At 49.0% G+C, this 20,605-nt stretch overlaps 1 protein-coding gene across 1 annotated transcript; it reads left to right on the top strand.

Annotated features, from left to right (window-relative positions):
* The first annotated feature begins 9,292 nt into the window (after nucleotides 1-9,292).
* On the top strand, nucleotides 9,293-17,308 carry LOC117883276 (protein Wnt-11b-like). The gene is made up of 5 exons (XM_034782439.1): nucleotides 9,293-9,614; nucleotides 10,856-11,091; nucleotides 12,370-12,647; nucleotides 13,593-13,885; nucleotides 15,128-17,308. The coding sequence occupies exons 1-5, from the start codon at nucleotides 9,532-9,534 to the stop codon at nucleotides 15,300-15,302; spliced, it is 1,065 nt and encodes a 354-aa protein (XP_034638330.1). The 5' UTR covers nucleotides 9,293-9,531; the 3' UTR covers nucleotides 15,303-17,308.
* Nucleotides 17,309-20,605: the final 3,297 nt, after the last annotated feature.

Genomic DNA, 20,605 nt, shown 5'->3' on the forward strand with positions numbered 1-20,605 from the left:
GCTCTCACTGCACTGTCCCTTCTCCCATCAGCTGGGGATGTGGGGCAGTGAGAGAGCTTTGAGTGTGGGGAGGGGAGAGGCGCCTCAGCTGGAGCAGGAAGCAGAAAGCCTGGAGAATGGAAGAGGGGGTCTCACAGGTACCAGGGAGTCAATTGTATTACAGATTGGCAAATTACGTGCTGGTGAAAAGGGACAAATCAGCCATAGGGGCTCTCCACGCAGTGGGTCCAGCCCAGGCAGCTGCAGTGCAACCTTCTCGTGCCCACCTCACCAACAGGCTCAGGCTGCCCTGAGCTCCATCCCTGTGGTCTGTCTGCTGAGGGGCGAAGAGGCCAGTCAGTGCCAATTGTGGAGGGGTTTTATCAGTGCGGACACCTGGCCACTAGGAAGTGGACTGAGAGGCATCAACACCTCCCACATTAGCAAGGTCAGTGCTAAGGAGCAGGAGGCATCTGTATGGCTGGGGCTCCCCTGTTTGGCTGAGGGTGTTTAGGAGCATCCTGAAGTTGTCTGTCAGGGACCTGCATTTGGTGTTTGTATTGGTTGGGGCCTTATGCTGCAGGCTGGGGGAAGGTGTTAGGTCCCTCTGGGGCCCTGTCAGTTTGCATGCAGCCCAGGGTAGTCAAACCCATTTCTGGTCATAAAACTCCCCTGGAGTTTCTCTGAGAACCAGATAAACCAAGGAGCAGGGGTCACAATACCCGGCTGGTGAGGGTGAGTCACCTGCCACTTAGCATCCTAAGTGCTACTTTCCTGAAGGCTTAGGGGGGTTCTCCTTCCTGTCTCACCCTGCTGAGAGCCCTGCTCCCTCCCTCTGAATGCGGGAATTCTTCTCACAGCCGCTTCTCAAGTGTTCAGTGTGGGGCCTGCCAGGAGCACAACGAGCTCAGAGCTAGGTAGATGAGGCAGTAGTTTCCCATTGCCCAGGAATCCCATCACGGGGCCTGCTGGGAAATTGCTGATCTGTCATGTTCTCGAGTGGTAGCTGCTGTTAAGAGTCAAACATCCCTTATCCCTGTATTTATTCAGTTAATGAACCCCACAGCTCGGCACCCAGGATTTGGGGAAGAGGAAGCTGCATGAGTAGTTCACACTCTGCAAAGATGTGGTATTTTGCTAAGCCTGCCTTTGCATACAGGCTTGGGGCAGGTTGTGGGAACGCTGGGGCATAGGCGTTGTGCTGGCAGTACCTTTCCTTGGGGTTGTGTGGTTCTGTTAGAGGTAGCTAATTAAATTAGCCCAATGAAATCACCCAGTGAGGTTAGGGTCTCTGCCAGTTTTCCTAAAATCTCCCACCCTTCCTCACTGGTGCAGCCCCCCCTAGTGCCAGTGACAGTGTCATGAAGACCTGTTCAGACCTGGGTTAGGTGGCATAGAAGTTAAAATGCTGGCACCTGCCTACACAAGGACTCCCAACAGTGCTCACACAAGTGGAGTTGCACCGGTGGGAGATTTTAGAGAAACAGAGCCAGTGTAGATACTGTCCCATTAAGCATGTTTTGCTGGGTGCAAGGCAGCTCTGGGTGCATGAGCACAGAGCACAATGACTTTGAAACTGGCAGGGCTGGGGTCCAGTTCGGAGGCTGACAGAGCTACTGTGCCCCTTCGGATGGTGCTCAGAGGATGCAGGGGATTGTCAGCAGGCTGGGAGAATATGGAATGCTCCACGGTCTATGTGATACTGAAAATTTGGCTAACTGTATGGGATAGGCACCTACACTGATATGTAAAACAACATAGCAGGCATGCCCAGTGCAGTGGCTTCATTCACTGATCACTTCATGACTCACTCAAGCTTAGCAAAACATGCATCTCTGAGGGCTAAAGATGTGATGAATTTGAATTGGTATGTTCCAGTTGGTTTTGTTATACCAGCATGAAAAAGCACCTGGACAATTTTTCACAGCTGAAAAACCAATTTTTCATGTTCAGAAAACTCCAAATCCATTGAACAGATTTTCTTCAAACTTTCCCCCCACCTCTGGACCTAGAACAAGCACAAGACACTTCAGCTCAAAGGGGAACTTATGAGGAAAGTTATTTAAAAACACTAAAAAAAGGGGTTCAGAATGAAAATATGTGAGCCATAACTAAAGAGAAGTGTGAACCACACATCTGAGCTGTGTTCAAGGTAAAAACTATCAACACACCTATGCTTGTAGGGTGTGAGAAAAGATATTTACAGACATCCAGAGGCACAACAAGTAGCAACAGGATGGAACGGAGCAAAGAGACCTGTAGGCTGATTATCAGGAACCATTTTGACCAATTTGACCTGGATTTATCGCCCAAAAGAACTGATGGAAGCTCCATTGCTTGAATAATTTAATAGTATACAGGACAAAGCACTGGAGATTATACTGTATGGACAAATCCTGCATCAGCCCCCAGGAGAACAGGCTAGCTAGATGGGGCGTTTCCAGTTCTAACTTCTGGAATCTTATCTTGTGTACTATCCAATGTGTCACAGATTTAAGGGACCAGTTTCTCTCTCATAGCTCCTGGGAAAGGCTGAAGTTCATGGACCAGATTCATGTTGGGTGTAAGCATACTGAATTCAAAGGAGTTATAGGAGCAACTGGTCCAAGGTGGAGAAAAAGATTTCACATGCAGTGACAATACTAAGTCCTCAGACAACACAGGGCAATGCCCAACTGCAGCCCAAACATTAAGTGGAGCAAATGACAGCAGCGCACATTGTTAAATAGAAGGGGTGGCCTGAGGAAACTTTGAATTGATAAGAAGTAACTGAGCTGGGTGGAGGATGCTGAGGCTATTATAAACTAATGTAAAGATAATTGTCTCCTGCACCTGCAGTGCATGTGTTGTTCTTTATGATGATTATACCACCATCTCCCAGCCAGGAATTATCCCCAGGCTGCCTCAGGACTCTGGATTTCTGTGGGAGGTGATTCCCTCTGGCTGATCTCCTGAGACTCCCCTGAGATTCTCCTGCTATGCAGCACCTAGCCAGCTCTTCTTTCCTCAGAAGTCCCCTTACACTGCCCCATGCTTTCCTCATGAGAAGAAGCAGATCTCACCCATGCATGCCTCCATGCATTTCATCTGAAACCAGCCAGTGAATTTCATCACAGATAAGATCATGCACGTTTCGTGGCCTTGGAAGAGGCAAGAGGAGTTGCCGTCCTTCTGAGAGAGACATACAAGGTAATTAACAATGTAGAAGAGGCTGAAGTGCCTGGAATGTGTCCAGGGCAATAAGGAAACCCAGGGGCTATGGTATTACCAGGCTCTCTGAACTCCACTTGGGTCTGTCTGGATTAGGAAATGCACAGGGATGCAGCAGATCATAGCTTTCTCTCACCTGTTACCTTCCAGGGCCTTCCATCAGGGCTTCCTTCACCGTCGAACTTATTCCTTTATAGCTGAATTGGCAACATATGAAAGATTAAGACATTAGCTAAGAAAGAGCAATCAATGGATTGATGGTCCCTTCCCATTATGCTGTATCTTGATCCAAACAGCCAGGAGATAGAGGGAGAAGAGAGGATGCACTGATGGAACAAATGAGAGCAGAAGTGAAGGACTAGCAGTGGAAGAGGCTGCACTGATGTATCTGCTGGAGCTCCATCTAGATCAGTGGCTTGGGTTACTCATTAAGTAGCAGGCAAGCAGAGACAATACCAGTCTGAGAATCAAAGCCATAATAGCTGATTTGTCTCTTTATCTTTCCCATTCTGTTTCTTCTCTCTTCTGGCCATCATCTGGAGCAAGGAAGGGCAGTGAAGAGGGCAAGAAATCTGTCCTCCTGTAGCTGAGACATCTCTTGATGTCACTGTTGTGTCTGATGCTAGTTTTGTAGTGTTCCGTGATGACCACACATTAGAGAAGATTCAGGCAAGGCAAGAAGGGAAGGCAGGAGAAGGTGGTCACTGCTACTTCGTTTATTCAGATGCTTCGCTGAAAAACATATTGATTTAAAAAATAAATAGGCAGCTTAGCCCCCAGTTCTGGTAAGAGTCTGATCTTTAAAATGGAATTTAGAGCTCCAGAAATACAGGACAGGCCAAATCCTCCAGCCAGATCCAGCACACTGCATGGCACTTCTTTGTCTCCGAAATGTGCAGCACAAACCTACTTTCACCAGCAGGAAATCTTCCCCATTCAGAAATGCTCAGAGAGGATTTTCAAAGTCCCTACTGCACAGGAAAAGAAAAGGCCATTCTCCCTCTGCTCCAGAGCACTCAACCCTCTGGTTCGACCTCAGAACCCAAAGCAAGATACTGGCAGTGTTCTGTCAGAGAACACATGGTAAATGGAAACTGGTTCTGTCTTGTGCCCTGATCTGAAGTGCAGAGATGGACCAGACACCTCCTCCTCCTGGAACACAGTGAAGCAGAAATCCATATGCAAGAGGGTATCTACTGGCCTCCATATGAAGGGGTCCTTGCAGAGACATCCCAGCTGTGCCTTTGTTGGGCAGCCGTGTGAAGCAGCTTTCCTCCCTTTGAATCTCCCACTCCCCTCCTGGGTCTCTTCTCCCTCCACTCTGCTGAAAAGTCATTCCACAATTTACCAGGGTTTGCTGAAAGCCCCATGGTTCAAAACCTAATCATCGGGGAGAGCCCAGGAGCAGAAAGGCTAATGAGATGGAAATCAGCTGATTCCAGCAATAATACAGTATCAGCTAGATTTTCTCTTTCTTTTAATTTAAGCCTCTTTTATCTCCCTTTGGGATTTGGGAGTGACCTCATCCCCTCCCCAGTAGGTACCTTCCTCATGGACCATTACTCAGACACAAAGCACTAAATGCCTTTTCATCCCAGGGAAGTAACTGGGGAAAGTCAGCAATCCAAGCGCCATCATCGTTTTATTTCACATGATGGCAAGTCAAAAGGAGGTCAGGGGGAAGATATTAACTACCCATCTAATTATGGCCAGTAAAGAGAAGCTCCCTTCCATTTAAAGTGGTGATCACACAAGAAGGGGGAGAGTGAAAAAGCCCAAGGCAGAGGTCTTATAACAGGGAATATTTCCAAAAGAAATTAGCATTTGACTTCACAAGGCAGCTGGCTCCATCACAGCCCATCTGTTGCAATGGGAATCCTTCCCCTCAGCCCTGCTTTGCACTGGGGCAGCAAATGAATCTACGGTGGATAAGAGCCCAAGTTAACTCTGCAGTGATGGCATACCTTCCTTTATATTTTCCCCCACTTCTTTTTTTCCCCTCTCTCTTTTTGTCTTGCTAAATTCCTGAGTTTTATATGCATGGTTTTACTCAGTTGTGTACACTGCTCGGCAGGGCCGCACTCATTGTAGCAGTGGAATTCAAGATGCTGCTTCTGATCCAGAAAGCCTGCTGTGGTTTGGGACCTGCTCTGATCCCCTGCACCAGTGCTGTGGCTGAGATACTTGAGGTGCTTTAGCTATAATTTTCCCAGTGTGCACTTTGGGATACTACTGGAGGCAGGAGGGTTTTTTATGTGATGTGCCACATTCTGGAATTCAGCCCATCAAAGCCTGAGCTTCATTGTGCAGTGCAAGGCACATTGCTTTGGTCAAGCATTTGCCTGGCTGGATAATTGCTGGTTCTTTTTATGGCTGGTATGGGCCAGTGCAGAAGGAAAGGGGTTCATTGTGCTGTGAGACTAACTGCAGCATCATGCTGAGTTAGGTCATGCTGTGGGCAGATGTTTTGGTGATGGGCGTAGAGGAAGTTCAATCAATCAATTAGTTTTAGGGCTGCTGTGTATTGTGCATAGTGTGTCTGTTCTCAGTGCTTGTGTATATATCGTGTGCCAGTGTTATGGATTCCAAAATGATGGTGGAAGCTGCTTTGCAGCCCCTTGCCTTCACACAGCTTCTGGAAAGGTGCTTTAATGGGATTACAGTGGAAATGTTTTTGTTGGCAACATGCTGAGAGCTCTCCCCAAGCTGGTCTGACACATCCCCAGTAGGTCCCCAAGTAGCTCTCCTAATCACACTAAACTTCTGCAGATTGATCCTCATACAGTTATGAAACCTATTAGCAGCTCCTAATATCCTAAGCAAGTCAAACAGGTAGAGCAAAGGATTTGTCTCTAGGAAAAGAAAGGGGAAGGAGCTAACACTGAGAAGTCAATGGCCAGTAGCAGGACTTTCCCATGTTCAATCAGATTCTGAGGAATCCCTATACTGAGTTTCAGGAGAGGACTCACTGGGGAGCCCAAACTCCTAGCCCCAAATCCAAAAGAGGGGATCTTTGGGCTTCTCTCATTTACTTTCTGCCCCCTTTAAGGTGGGGTTTAGCTTGCTTTTATTGGTAACACGGGCCAGAGCTGGTGCTTTTGGCGGTAATTTGGCCCCACATGTCTCTGCCTTTCCGAGAGGGCTGGATTCTCCCCGCTGGTGAGGCTTAGTGAGATGGTCTCTATGTTTTTGATTGACTCGTATATTTGGATAGTCCTGCTGTTTAAACTGGGGGTGGGTATTGCCACTGAGCTCCACTGTAGGTAACCTGGAGACTGGGGTCACAGCAGAAGGAAGGGGGTGCCCAGGTCTCTAGTCCTCACTAGATCCAAGGGGGGGGGGAATGTATAAATACAATGTATTTTTAAAACATCTTTCAAACAAAAAATAAACAGCCTCAAAAAGAAAGGAAGGCAGAAGTTGGGCTCCAAGATCTGCCCCCAGAAATAAAGATCCACTCAAGGTATGGCACTAATAATTGCCAACCGGTTGTATTGTTGAGCTATTTCCTCCTATTTAATATGCAAAGAAATGCCCAGGGGTTTGATTTGTTGCTCACGGTCCCCTCCCTTGTATTTTTGTCCACCTCCACGGTTCGGCCGATCGTGGCTCCCAGTGGCTGCGGTTCGCTACTCCAGGCCAATGGGAGCTGCTGGAAGCAGCGGCCAGTACGTCCCTCGGCCCGCGCCGCTGAAGCAGCAAACCATGGCCACTGGGAGCTACGATCAGCCGGACCTGTGGACGCGGCAGGTACACAAACCGGCTCGCCAGGGGCTTTCCCTGCACAAGCGGCGGAACAAGTTTGGGAACCACTGAGCTATTTTACAATATCAATACAATGACAAGGTGTGGGTCAGAGGAAGTGGGGGCAGGAGAGAAGGATAGGACAGAAGGTCTGAAAACACAAAGCAAGTACTTGTGTAGGGTTACAGGATCATTTTATCCTACAGAGCAAAGGGCCAAGAAGAGCAACCCTTGACTTTGTGCCCTATTGCCACTGGCTCTGATGTTCACACCAACTGTTAAACCATGACATAATGCTGTTTCCATCATTTCTAAACTTATTCCAGACCTATGATGATGTCAGCACTGGAATAAAACACTCAGAGACAACAGTGCCCACTGGATTATTAAGAATGCAATGGAACACAGGGCTGGGGGCTAGGAACTGCCAGAGTTCAGTTCCCATTCACAATCAAATACCTCAAGGAGACGCCATCAACTTGAAATTCAATCAGTTAAAAAAATTTACAAGTAGTTTCAACCCTGCCTGAGACAATTTGTAAAGCCACCTCTTGGTTCTTCTCCTTCAAATCCCTCAAGGCTTGACCTCAGGAAATGCACCCGTTAATCATGGCTCGATTGAGGGACAGGTAGGGAGAGCAGATATTCTTTATTTATGAGCAAACACATATTTAAAGTATTCAGAACCATCAAGCTGGGCACATAGTAACCTGGAGTTCTTGTTATTATCACCCTCACTTTTCCTTCCCTTCTACTTCTTGCATCTTGTTGAGACTGTAACCAGTAACTTCGGGATAAGGAAGTTGTGTGTGTGTCCCCCTCCCAATGCCCAAACAATAAATATTAACTCAGCTCCTGCCTCTGCTGCTGAACTCCCCTGCCAATCTCAGAGGTTTTACTATTTTTGTAAACCATTTCTCTCAGCAAAGTCCCACTCAAACTAGAAAAGGAAGGCCCAGAGGCCAACCCCCATTGGTTTCAACTATTTAAATGGATTCAGATGATTTCAAGGACCTCTGAGGATCTGACCCTAATTGACTGCAGGGGAAGGTGGAAAACTGAAGATTCACAAAGTGCTGTCAAGTCAATTAACTCAAAAATTCGGCTTTCCCCCCTCTAATCTGTCACCTCTAGGAGGTGTAATTTAGAACTACCCTAGGTAAAGCAAATCACCCAGAATGTGAATACAATGTAAATCGGCAGCAGCCATTTAACTCGGTTTGTCTCCCTCTTCCTATCTGCAACAGGGACATACTAATACGTAATCGTCTCCCCTTCGAGGCAGCTCAGTAATCCTAAATATTTGAACACTGTTTGCAAATGCAAGGCGCTGTGGATTTGCTAAACCGTGGCTGGCAGCGGACTCACTGGCTGGCTCTTCTACCTGTGCACGGAACAGGAAGAGGCCGCCACGCTCCGGCTGTTCGCACGCCTCGGTCAATCCCATGGGTGGTTTGCAAGCCAGGAGCTTTAAGGGTTTGAAGCAGCGGTGTAACGTTACTGGCCTTTGCTCTAATCGGCGGGGGGTTGTTCCAGAGCCGTCTGGGAGCGGGGACCGGGCAGTGCAACTGGGGCTCCCCTTGGTTTTGGGGACGAACCCCTCGTGAGCTCCTAGAGGGACAGCGCCCCCAGTTGATTGCCTTGATTCACAGCAATTCACATGCAGATAAACCGGAGCCGCCTAGTTCTCATTTCAAAGCGGCTCTTCAAAGGGGCAGCCTGCTCCTCGCTACTCCCCGGGGAAGTGGAGATTGACACAGTCTCAACACCTCTGAGAACTGCCTGAACTATTTGTCTGACGCTATTTAAATGCGGAGGGGGATGTTAATGCAAATAGGCCTGGCCAGGGAGAGACCCCTCTGCGAGATCAGCGCCGTGCACTGCCGTGAGATCCTGGGCCAGCCCGCAGGAGAGCGGCCCCCAAGGGGCAGCGTTGGGGAAGGCTGGCTCTGGGCACAGCCAAGGGGCCCCAACCCCTGATGCGCCAGGAAAAGGGAGTGTCCGCGAGTCAGTCCCCAGGCTCTGCGCCCCCTCAAATCCCCCAGCCGGGCTCTGCATCGCCCCCCCCCAATCCGCCAGCCGGGCTCTGCGCCCCCCAACCCCACCCGGGCCGGGCACTGCGCCCCCCAACTCCGCTTCGCGCCAGGCTCTGCGCCCCCTCAAATCCCCCAGCCGGGCTCTGCATCGCCCCCCCCCCATCCGCCAGCTGGGCTCTGCGCCTCCCAACTCCGCTTCGCGCCGGGCTCTGCGCCCCCCGGTTTCCCCTGGGCCGGCCCGGGGTGGCGAAGGCGCGGGCACTGCCGCTGACTCGGGGTAGCTACGGGCAGCCCCGGGACACCTGGCCGGGCCCTGGGGCGGGGGCTCGGCGGCCTTTCCGGGGGAGGGGCGGGTTGTGTGGCTTTGACACGAAGCTGCGAACGGCCCCGCGTGTCCGGCCGGGAGCGGAGCCGCCGTGTGAATTGCACCCGAAACTCCCATTGTCCGTCCCCCCGGGGGGTGCCGCGCCCGGGCGCTTTAAGAGCCGGGGGCTGCCAGCCGCCCCCCAACCCTGCTCCCGGACTCGCCTCGCTCCTCTCCTGAGCGCCGCCTGCTCCTACGATGGGCTCGAGCTTCCCTGCCCCGCTGCGGCTCACCCTGGCGCTGCTCTGGCAGCTGGGACTCTCGGCGGCGATCCAGTGGCTGTGAGTAGCTCCTCAGGGCAGAGGGGTGGGGGCGCCGGGCTGCAGCCCATGGCAGCGCATCCCTCCCCCGGCAGCTGAGAGATACCCTGCCCGGGGCTCCCCAGCTCAGCTGGAAAATCCCTGTTCCCTAAACTGCTGCCTGGGGACAGGGCAGGCTGGGACACCCTCCAGGGGAGCTGGCTCCCTTTCTCTGTCCTCTGCTATCTAGGCAGTCCAGCCTGGGATAGGGACACTTTCTGGCCACGCTGCAGCTCCTTGCACAGGCTGTGTGCCATTGTTCCCCTGCTGGATTTTAAACTCTACACAGCCATCCCTTCCAAGCCCTTTGCCCTTCTGGCCAACTAGTCACTACCTGCCTTGGGGCTAGCATGGAAGGATTTTCAGTCTTGCTTTTTAAGTGGGTGGCATCTCAAATCAGACTGACATTTGCCCCTCAGGATACAAGTGTTAGATGGTCTTTATAACTGCTTAGATCCCCTGAGTTCACACATAGCAATAATGGGTCACATGCAGCCTTGGGTGGGTGGAAGCATCCATTTGCTCCAGTTTGGCCCTTTGTGTATATAGAATAAATAAACATACACGTATGTGGCAGTTTATAGCCCAATTTGCAGATGTTCTGGGCACCAACACTATTTTAAATCAACAGAAGCTGTGGCTGCTCATCCCTCTGGAAATCAGGCCCCGTGTGTCTATGTAACAAAAGTGTGTGCTAGATGTATACGTTTTAAACCCCACACGCTGTTCACACGTATTCCCTACAGTAGGGAATGCCTCTAAGGGTGGAGTGCCACCAGGACAACTCACAGTGCTGAGGGCAGCAGGACGGACCAGCTTCCCAAGTGCACTGCCCTACAATGTACCTCAATCTGGATCTGGAGAGGGTGGCTCTAGGCACAGAGGGGAGTTTAGCTGTCAGGTCTATTCAGTCCAGGTGCCTCTGCTGAGGATACCAACAAAGGGATGCAATTAGTACCAGCTATGTTTGTTTTAACCATGTTGATACCAGGCCTGAGGCCCACCACCTCTTTTCATGTGGGGGACCGCTGAACAGCTGTCACTGATTTGGACTATAACCAGATTCCTGATCTAGAGGTGAAAGGCCCCGTATCCAGTTACCAGTACTCAACACATGGCTCATCTCTCACCCCCAGTGAGAGCCCTGGTCACAACAAGAGTGGGCTGGACTGGATTCTCTATCCCTGTCTCACTTGTTTATGGTAATTCCTCTTTCATGACAGAGGGCTGATGGTGAATGGCAGCAGGGTAGCCTGGAACGAGACTCAGCACTGTAAGATTTTGGATGGGCTAGTCCCAGACCAGTTGCAGCTGTGCCGAAGAAACCTGGAGCTCATGCATAGCATTGTACATGCAGCCAAAGAGACCAAGGGAGTCTGCCAGAAAACGTTCTCGGATATGAGGTGGAACTGCTCTTCCATTGAGTATGCACCCAGTTTCACCCCTGACCTCCTGAAAGGTAAAGGAAGCTCTACTAGATCATCTGGCATTTCTATACTCGGCTTGTCTAGGCACTGTATTTTCATTCTCCTGCAGTCCTTTCACATGCAAAATTCCCATTGTAGTCAATGCGCCATATTCTGATGTTGGATACTCTGGAGTAACCATATTGGAGTCACTAGACATATACAGAAGTTACAGCAGTGTAAATGAGATCAGAATCCGGCCTGGAGCCTGCAAAGAGACTGCAGGATGCAGTCTCAGCGCTAGCTCTCTGTCTGGGTGACTGACATTAACTTCCACATAAAAAAAATAACAATTGCTAGAGACCCCCAGACAAGAAGGGGAGAGTTAATCCCAGGGGAAAGTGAAGAACAGAACAAAACAGTGTGAAAAAAGATAGCACAAAGAATAGAATCAGAATGGGATGCAGATGGGCGGAGGCACAAAGGAAGTATATTTTTCTTATACCTGTTTTTGTCCAATTGCTATTGCCTCAGCAGGAATTTTGCATTCTTGCTCCTGTGAAAGGAATTACTGGCTAGAGGGAAAGAAGGTAGCTTTTTGGAAGGAACTGAGAGGGCCCTGTCTCCCTAATCTAATAGGGCTCTGGCCCTAATGGCTGGGCTGGGGTGGGGTGGGGGGGGAGGGTGCTACTATAATAGAAATAATACATCTGTCAGAGGAGATGTACTTGAGCGGTTAAAGTACATCACTGAGTAAACCATCCTGGGTTCTGTTTCTGGAGCTGCTGTTGTTTTGCTGTGTGACTTTAGCAAGTTGCTCTAACTCCCTGTACTTCATTTTCCCTTTCTGTGAAATGGGGAGAATAATGCTGACCTACACCACAGTTTTGTGAAGAGTTTGTGAGATTTCACTAGAGAGAGCGCGTGTGCATGCTCTGAGATCCTTGGGTGAAGAGAGCTGTAGAAAACCAAGGTACTAATTGTAAATAGCACTGCTCTCTCAAAGGACCCATGTAGTGAGGCTGAGGAGAGCGAGCCACTGCTCATTCTGGAGCCCAAATCAGTGTTGCCTGAAGCATCAGCCAAAAGGAAATGCTTCCCTCATGCCCCCTCATCCCAGGTCCTGAATTCTGATTGTTGTTGTGCTGCCACTATCACCATGCTGAGATCCTTGTGAAACGTACAGTTAGCATCAAATGAATGAGAGGTGGGGATGATTCTGAAGAGTACATGGTGATTTTCTCTGTATGAAGAAAGCTCTGTGGCACTAGGAATCACGTTGGTACGTCTGGGATTCAGGACTCTCTGGGATTCTTCCTTTTTCTTTATAGGGACCAGGGAATCTGCATTTGTCTATGCATTGGCTGCTGCTGCTGTCAGCCATTCCATCGCTCGGGCCTGTGCCTCAGGGGAACTACCTATCTGTTCCTGTGGATCTGTCCCATCTGAGGTGCCTGGGCCTGGCTTCAGGTGGGGTGGCTGTGGGGACAATCTCCGCTATGGCCTCCAGATGGGTTCTGCCTTTGCTGATGGTCCCATGAAGTCCAGTAAGGCAGGAGGACAAGCCACCAGGCTTATGAATCTACATAACAATGCAGTGGGCCGACAGGTGGGTATAGTCACTGGCCACAAAAATTGGCAAGACAGCCACAACCAGGGCACCTCCTTTAAGAAATAACTGGTTGTTCTGGCTGAGTTGCGGAGGAGGGCTGCAGCCTCTTGCCAGATTGTTGGGAGACCCCGCATGAATACATTGGAGAGGCAATCGATGGGCTAAAGTAACTTTATAATGACCCATGCACACAAACACATGCCTTACAGAAACCAGGCAGAGTCCCTGTCTTGCTAACCTCCAGGGAGATAATTGCTGGCTATTTATATCTTCCCAGTGATGCACTGAGACCCATCCTAGCTTTGAACCTGCTTTACCCCAGGAACTAATCTGCTATACTAAGAACTGCATGTTTTTCTGTATGTCTCTGCAGACCTCCACTCCTGGTAGCTAATGGACCTGTGGTGATCAAACTAACCCAACCAATGGCCTTGCTGACAATTTGCCAGAAGCCCACAGCTGGCACCTAATATGCAAAAATGGAGCAAATAGCAGCTACCCCTCCTGCTTAATTCTATGGAGGGATGGCATGCAGAGACTACAGGTCTCCATACGTAGCCAGGCTATTTGGAGCAAGATGGGAAACATCCCACAGCACACCCCTGAATTAATGAGGGGAAACTTCAGGCCCCATTGCAAACTTATGGATGGCACTTGTCCCAAGGACTACCCTCTTGTTACAGGGACAGTAAAGCATAGTAAATGAGCCCTTGGATTCCCTGTTAGTCTTGATGCAGGGTTTCATGTTTGGCAACACAGGAAAGCATCCCCCATAGGTACTAAGCGAGATAAGGCCTCCTGGGTGCCAATGACTGGCCATGTTTTCTCATATCCTGAAGCCTCCTGTGGATGCTCTTCAGAGATCTTCTTGGGATGTATGGGCTGTGTCAGGGAAGGATGAATCCCAGCCTTGGGTTCCTTACTGATTTTATTTCTTTCCAGGTATTGATTGACTCCTTGGAGACCAAGTGTAAATGCCATGGTGTTTCTGGCTCCTGCTCAGTTAAGACTTGTTGGAAGGGGCTGCAAGATTTGAGTGAAATAGCCATTGACCTCAAATCCAAGTACTTGGCAGCCATCAAGGTGACCCACCGGCACATGGGGATCAGAAAGCAGCTGGTGCCCAAAGAACTGGACATCAGGCCAGTGAGAGAGGCTGAACTGGTTTATCTAGTCAGTTCTCCAGACTACTGCACAAAGAATCCCAAACTGGGGTCTCTGGGGACTCAGGACAGGTAAGGACCAGCTACAGATGCTGTAGCTTCCCTATGTTATAACTCTCCCTCTGATATAAGGGTCTCTCATTCTACCTCTGCAGTTCAACCTAGAAACAGTCTCTCTCTAAATCCCTTCTTGACTGAATGATGTAATCTCTGCTATAACACACACAACATGTCCCATTGCCAGCTTGATTGTGAGTGCATAGTGCTGTAATGGCAAGAGGTTCTGAAATCTCCCTGCATCAGCTTTAATGAACTCCCTAGCCCCTCTCTTATCACGCACGCCCTACCACAGGCAAACCTTGTAACCATGTAACTCACTGCAGACTTGAAGACCGTTTGAGGGAGGGGAGAGGATGCAAAAGGTGGAGAAAAGCCCCTTCTCATATGGTATGGTCTTACAAGGGGCCTCCCATGGTCTAGATTGGGCCCCAGCCATCTTCTTATTCTATCTGTTCCACTAGATACTAAACCTTGAGTGTTTTGTGGGGAGGAAGAATTTGCCAGTTAGTTAGCTGGCAGACCTAGCAAGTTTGGGGATTCCCATGAAACCCGAGCAGCTTGTTTATCTCCCCTGGGTACAGGATGGTAGGTGCCCCCATATTCAGGATTCAGCTGTAAAGGCAAAGGAGAGCCCAGTAGATTCAACTAGTCCATTCCTCAGCCCAGCCCTGCTGCCTGGCATATGAACCTGCTATTCCAGTGGGTCTCAAACTTGTGTACTGGTGACCCCTTTCACATAGCAAGCCTCTGAGTGCGACACCCTCCCCCCCCCCTTAAATTAAAAACACTTCTTTGTATATTTAACACCATTATAATTCTGGAGGCAAAGCAGGGTTTAGGGTGGAGGCTGACAGCTCATAGCCCCCCATGTAATTCCATGTGACCCCCTGAGGGGTCCCAACCCCCATTTTGAGAACCCCTGTGCTATTCAGTAGGTGGAGTCAGAAGCATTTACCCACCCCACCCTGATGAGTCATGAGGATAATGGTCCTCCAGTCTAAACTCTTCCATAGTCCTTCCTGCATCAAACTGCTCATCATTCCAGTGTCCCTCAGGGAGAAACAGCCCCTCCCAAACTATTCCCTGGTGCCTATTATCGGCACCAGAGAATAGTTTGTCTTTCCCTGGAGGCTGAGCAAATCACTTCCTAGACTGACCCATCTCAACTCCTATGCCATGACTAGCACCTCGACACAGCTGTGCCATTACATCCCTAAAGCCCCTCAATGCCCTCATCTGCTTCCACTTTGGCAGGCAATGCAACAAGACCTCTGTGGGCAGTGACAGCTGCAACCTGATGTGCTGCGGGCGTGGCTACAATGCTTACACTGAGAGTGTAGTGGAGAGGTGCCAGTGCAAGTACTATTGGTGCTGCTATGTGATGTGCAAGAAGTGCCAGCGGACGGTGGAGAGATACGTGTGCAAGTAATGCAGGAGGCCCTGAAGCAGCCCATGCACTGAGAAAGCACTAAAGGACCTATGCTCCGAGACACTCCAGAGCATGTCTGGATATTTAATTAATCACAGGGGAAGCTGTGAGCTTTGGCTAGAAAAGGGGCCATGGTGGAAATCCTCATATTGGCATTACCCAGGAAAACACACTTTTTTGGGAAAAGACCAGGCCTGATGTCCTTAGCCTCACCCCTTCCAGAGCAAGAGAAACAGCTGCCTCCTGGGGCTGACCTGGTTTGTTCAAATTCTCAATCTCCAGCTGGGGACAAATAATTTATCACCCTACACGCATGGATCTCTTTCTCCCCTGAGCTGCCAGCAGCCATTGTCTCCTTGTGGGAAGCTTCTGAAGGTGGCCTGAAAGCCAGGAGTGATGGATGGAAAAGGGTGTGGGGTGGGGAGAGGCAAGTGTGAATTCAGGGGAAGAAAGAAGTGCTGCTCCTGAATAAGCATGCTGAGGAAACCATGGGCATGCACTTGTGGGGTGGCAAGCTGACCCAAGGCCACCAGATGCTCCAATTTCAAGACCGGTACATGTTCATTGTCTTCTGCAGCATCACACTTTCTCTCTAACATTAGGATCAGGCTTGGGTGTAGGCTGGAGAAAGACCTCTGCCACCCTCTCCACTATAAGTGAGATCCATTCCTCTGTCCTTTCATAGCAATGAGAGAAAGAGAGAGAGAGAGAGGCATTCTAATATCCTGGTGATGGGGTATGCTGTAAAAATTGAGTCAAAGGAAAAGTCCATAGGCGATGTAGGTGGAAATAGTGGGATGGAAAGCGCTATTGAACTTCAGCATTAATCAGAGGCGTCTTGGTAAGGACCAGGCCTGACGCTCCTGCCCCCAAGCTCACACCTTGTGAGGTGGAGAAGCCAGTAAATTGGCTGGCATCTTCTCATTCTCACATCCTTTTCTCCCCTCCTCTCTTGCTCCTCCACACCAAGGGTGGCAGCCTGTCGGCCTGCCCCTGGCTCTGAACCAGGCTCACTCACGAGTGCTGACAGTGAGTGCTGAGTACATTTGGCTCCAGGGCCCCTTTGTAGGGTTTGGAGATGAGACTGAATTTTTTTATTTCTGCTTATTTATTTGATGCCTTCTAAATAAATGTGTTCGTGTCTCTGCCAATGATAGCTCTAAGCCTCATGTGTTACCCAGGAAGGCTCCCCACTCAGTACCCCCCAGAACTGGGCTGGCCACAGAAGGGATGAGGCAATGCTGTCTCCCCTCTCTGCCTGGTAAAGGGACTGCAAAGGAGATATTCCACATCCTTTCAGGAGATGAAATTGCAGAGGTGGCTTCATAGTTTAAGGGGATGTTTATTTTCATTTGAAGATGCTTTTTTCCCCTCCTCCTGTATCTCCTCTGGTACTGATTCCATACTACATTTGGCTGTTGTGGCCAGACACAGGTTTCCCTATATGCACATAACAAGCTTTGGAGCATTTTTCTGGGTTATTGCAGATCTAATCTCCCAGCAAAGCACCCCATCTTCTGGGATTTATTCCTAGTAGCAGAGAGCTTGAGTCTGGGGAAATGATCCCTGAGTTGTTTCTGATCTTTATAAATCATGGGTCAAACTGACCTCTGTGAGAGCTGGCAACTGGAGGAGAGGTCAAAAGTGAGAGTAACTTTCCAATGGACTGACTTTGTCTCCTCCCCCTGTTGTCTGTGGGTCACACTACAGCTAGTGCTGGCCCCAACAGCCTCAGTTCTCTCAGAACACACATCAAAGCCAAGATGAAAGCAGAGAGACACCAGCTGCGGCTTTCACAGATTCCTCTTCCTCTGACTGTAAGGGGAAGGATTTTTCTTTTTTTCTAAAAGGCAATATGCTCAGGACAGCTGTAGGGTGGGGCATGCTTGTAAACTTGATCAACATTCTAGGGCAAAGCTCTTGTGGCCCTGGGGATTCCGTGGCAGCTGCTGATACATTTATTGTTTTAAAAAGATTGTGGGTTTTTTAATTGAATTAAATATGGAAATGAATAATTCTATTGCTTCACTTTCTCGTGTCATGGAATTCGTTCTAACACTTTACCGTACCCAGCCTCTAAATGTTAATATGCTGCAGGTTTTGTATTGATAATGAAGAGCTGCATCTCACCAGTTCTCAGCAGAGATCTGGAGGTAGTCTGAGATAAGCAGATGTGCTAGAAGTTAAAATGATCAGAGGTGAAATAGCTAACTGTTTACAATGAAATGCATATAATTAGAGTTCAGCTTAACGACTATTGTTTCAGACAATCTGCAGCCTCAGCCAGATATCTCTGCATCAGCTACGCTTAGGCCCTATGTAAATAGTTTTCTTCACAGCTGTGAAGGTTAGAAAGTTAATTTTCTATTTTTAAACAAAAGCTCAAATCTGGAGCTGGTGTTTGTTCTCACATAATTTTATTCACAAAGAGAAGGGAGCTTTCAGCCCTGCTGGTTATAGAGGGCTTTCCACTGTGACTGAGGTGCTGGGTTTTTTGCACCTGCAACCAGCAAGTATAGCCAGACCTACCCTCCTTTATTCCAGTGAGTTAATGTTGGTGCTTAATTAGTAACTTAAATGCCTCCACCATAACCACTTCATTGCTGAATAACTACCAGATCCAACCAGCAGAAGATATGGCCATGCCAGGCATACCATGAGCTGGAAATGCAGGTTAATAGTGTTAAGGAACTCGGTGGATACTAAATATTATGGAAGTGGGAGGAGCTATGAATCCCACTGAACATGGCAAAATGATTTACTGATGCCAGAAATGTGATAGGAAATCACAGAAGGAGATAGCACACTAGATGTGAATCTCCAGTGGTCTGAGAAAAAACAGACTGTTGTGTGCTAAATCTGGAAAAGCATCATTTCTGGAGCGGTTAGAGGATCGTCCCCCTCTATCTGGCACTGGTGAGGCATCATTCCGTTCTGGGCCTCTCACCACCAGACCCATTGGCAAAAGCTCCAAGTAGAGCAACAATAACAATTGGGGGTTACAGGGACTGATTAATGAGCAGTGATTGAAAAGGTTAAAACTCTTATGGGCAAGGAACTGTAATGGAATGAAGGGTGCAAACACTTTAAGGACTTATTTAGGGTGGTTCAAGGGGATATAAGTAGGTGTCATGGGCTGAAGCTGAGCGGGAGTGTGTGAGAATGTGGAGGTGGGGGACAGACCCAGTGTCCAGTCCCCCAGCTCCAATGACTCTTCTTATTTAGCCATAGTGGAACAGTTTCAGCAAGAGAGGTTGAGGGAGCCCTGCATCACAATATCCCATAGCTCCCCTGAGAGGCAGAGGAGACCCCTGCTCAAAAATCTTTTCTCTGCCACTGGCAGAGAGGTAGGCTTGTCTGTTATAGCCCAGGTGAGTGCTCTACCCACTGGCCTACAAGTTATGAAGTGGGCACTGGCACTCCCACCACCTCCTCTGGCCAGATTTTGAATAGGACCTGATCTGGTAGACAGCCTCTGAGCACATCTGCTGGATTGGGTCTGATTTAGGCAAATGAACACCTCTCTTCCCCCAGTTCGTGAATCACTCTGGGGGTCAGGCAAGAAATAGATCTCCAGATGCCTAGAATGAGACAGCAGTGTGGATGCCCAGAGACAGAAACTTGGGTGCCTACAGGTGCCTAAGCAGGTGTTTTGTAGACAGCTAAGTACCTTTGTGGATTGGGATCAGTGTTTAAAGAAAAAACTCTCCATCTCTGTTCTCCTTTATCCCATCACTTTTGGGGTGGACAGCAGCACCATGACACCCTGCTAAGATCATGCAACAAGAGGGATTGTCCCTGGGGATCTTCAGCTGAGCGATAGCGATGAGTCAACATAGATGAATAAGATAGAGAAGGGGTGCTAGGTCTCAGCCTGGAAGAACTTCTTTTGCTCCAAAAGTAGGTGGAAGGGGCAGCTAGTGAAATGGCCTTGGGGAGGCTACCAGAAGACAAATACCCTTTGGGGCTAGGCATGAGTTAAGGAACACCACCTGTAGCAGGGCAGGAATCCATTCCTGATCTGAGTCCTCTGTCATAATTACAGGACTAGCTAAACCTCTGTCCCCTTTGTGCCTGTCTTTGAGTGTACTCACTTCAGTTGTATAGAACACCCCATTCAGGTGCTGGGCCTCATGCCTTTACCTTTCTGGGGGTAGAATTCTGCAATTCTCCCACTTTTTGCCTGGGCTGTAGGCTATCCTGTGTTATCCCCCATGCTAACCTGACAGGTGCGTCTGGGTTCAGCACCTGCAGGTCTTCCCTTCAGGAGTCTGTGAACAGAGTGACCAAACAGCCTTTTTAAACCAAAAGTGTTTTTATTTTAGCAATAGGAACAAAGCATTGAGAGAAAAATGTAACTATGTTCAAGCACATGGCAACAACTTGCTCCTGGCCATAGTAAGAGTGGGCTATTTAGTGCCCTGGCTGGAGACCTGTCATGCCAGGAGCAAGGGCTTGGTGAATAATTATGCCATGAAAATGGCTTATGATAGTAAGGAAACAACCAACAGCTGGGACACCACCAGAAATCGTATCCACTGAGATGCTGGCTCATCTGACCGCTCTAGTGGACAAGACAGCTGGAGACTGCAAAGTGTCTGCAAGGCCAGTTCAAAGATAGGATAAAGAGGGAGGAACCAGCAGAATATAGCCCCACAATCTGTAGCCTCAGGGGAAGTCTCTTTCCAGAGCTTATTGAATGTTGGTTAGGTTTACAACTTTCACTTGCTGCTCAGTTCACTGGGAGATGAATCCTGTCTACTGCACTAAACTAGATTATAGGGTCTTGGCTTGAGGAGGGTTGTAAGGGTCTGGAAGGAAAGGAAACCTCCTTTTCCAACCAAAGGCAGCTAGTCAGCTGCCACTGCAGCCTCAGGGCTGTGTGTCACCTTTCTTCCCCAATACGGGAATAGATAAAGGATCTGGGTGGTAGTGGATCCCTGGCCCTCATCCCTCCACTGATGGTAATCCCACAGAGCTAGAGAAGGTAGGTTTGTGTGTGTTGGGGTGGAATTCTCTTTTTACTAGAAATCTTTAAGCAGCCCATCATTTGCATAAAATGATGTAGATTGTAGCTTCTATTTGTTTACTCCTGCAGCTGGAGGCTCATCATAGTGTGAGCAAGAGCTTGGTGAATGATTACATATATGTTCAGGAGAACCATTTTTGCTTCTGCATACTATGTTCATTATTTAATATGAAGGGGCAGCCTGCAAAGACATGTCCCACTAGGCAATACTGTCACTATCCAAGCACCTAGGCTGCATTCTCGTACTGGTAGTCGTAACTGGCTGTGCCTATGT

This window comes from Trachemys scripta, chromosome 9, assembly GCF_013100865.1.
Source record: "Trachemys scripta elegans isolate TJP31775 chromosome 9, CAS_Tse_1.0, whole genome shotgun sequence".
Taxonomy (NCBI): domain Eukaryota; kingdom Metazoa; phylum Chordata; order Testudines; family Emydidae; genus Trachemys; species Trachemys scripta.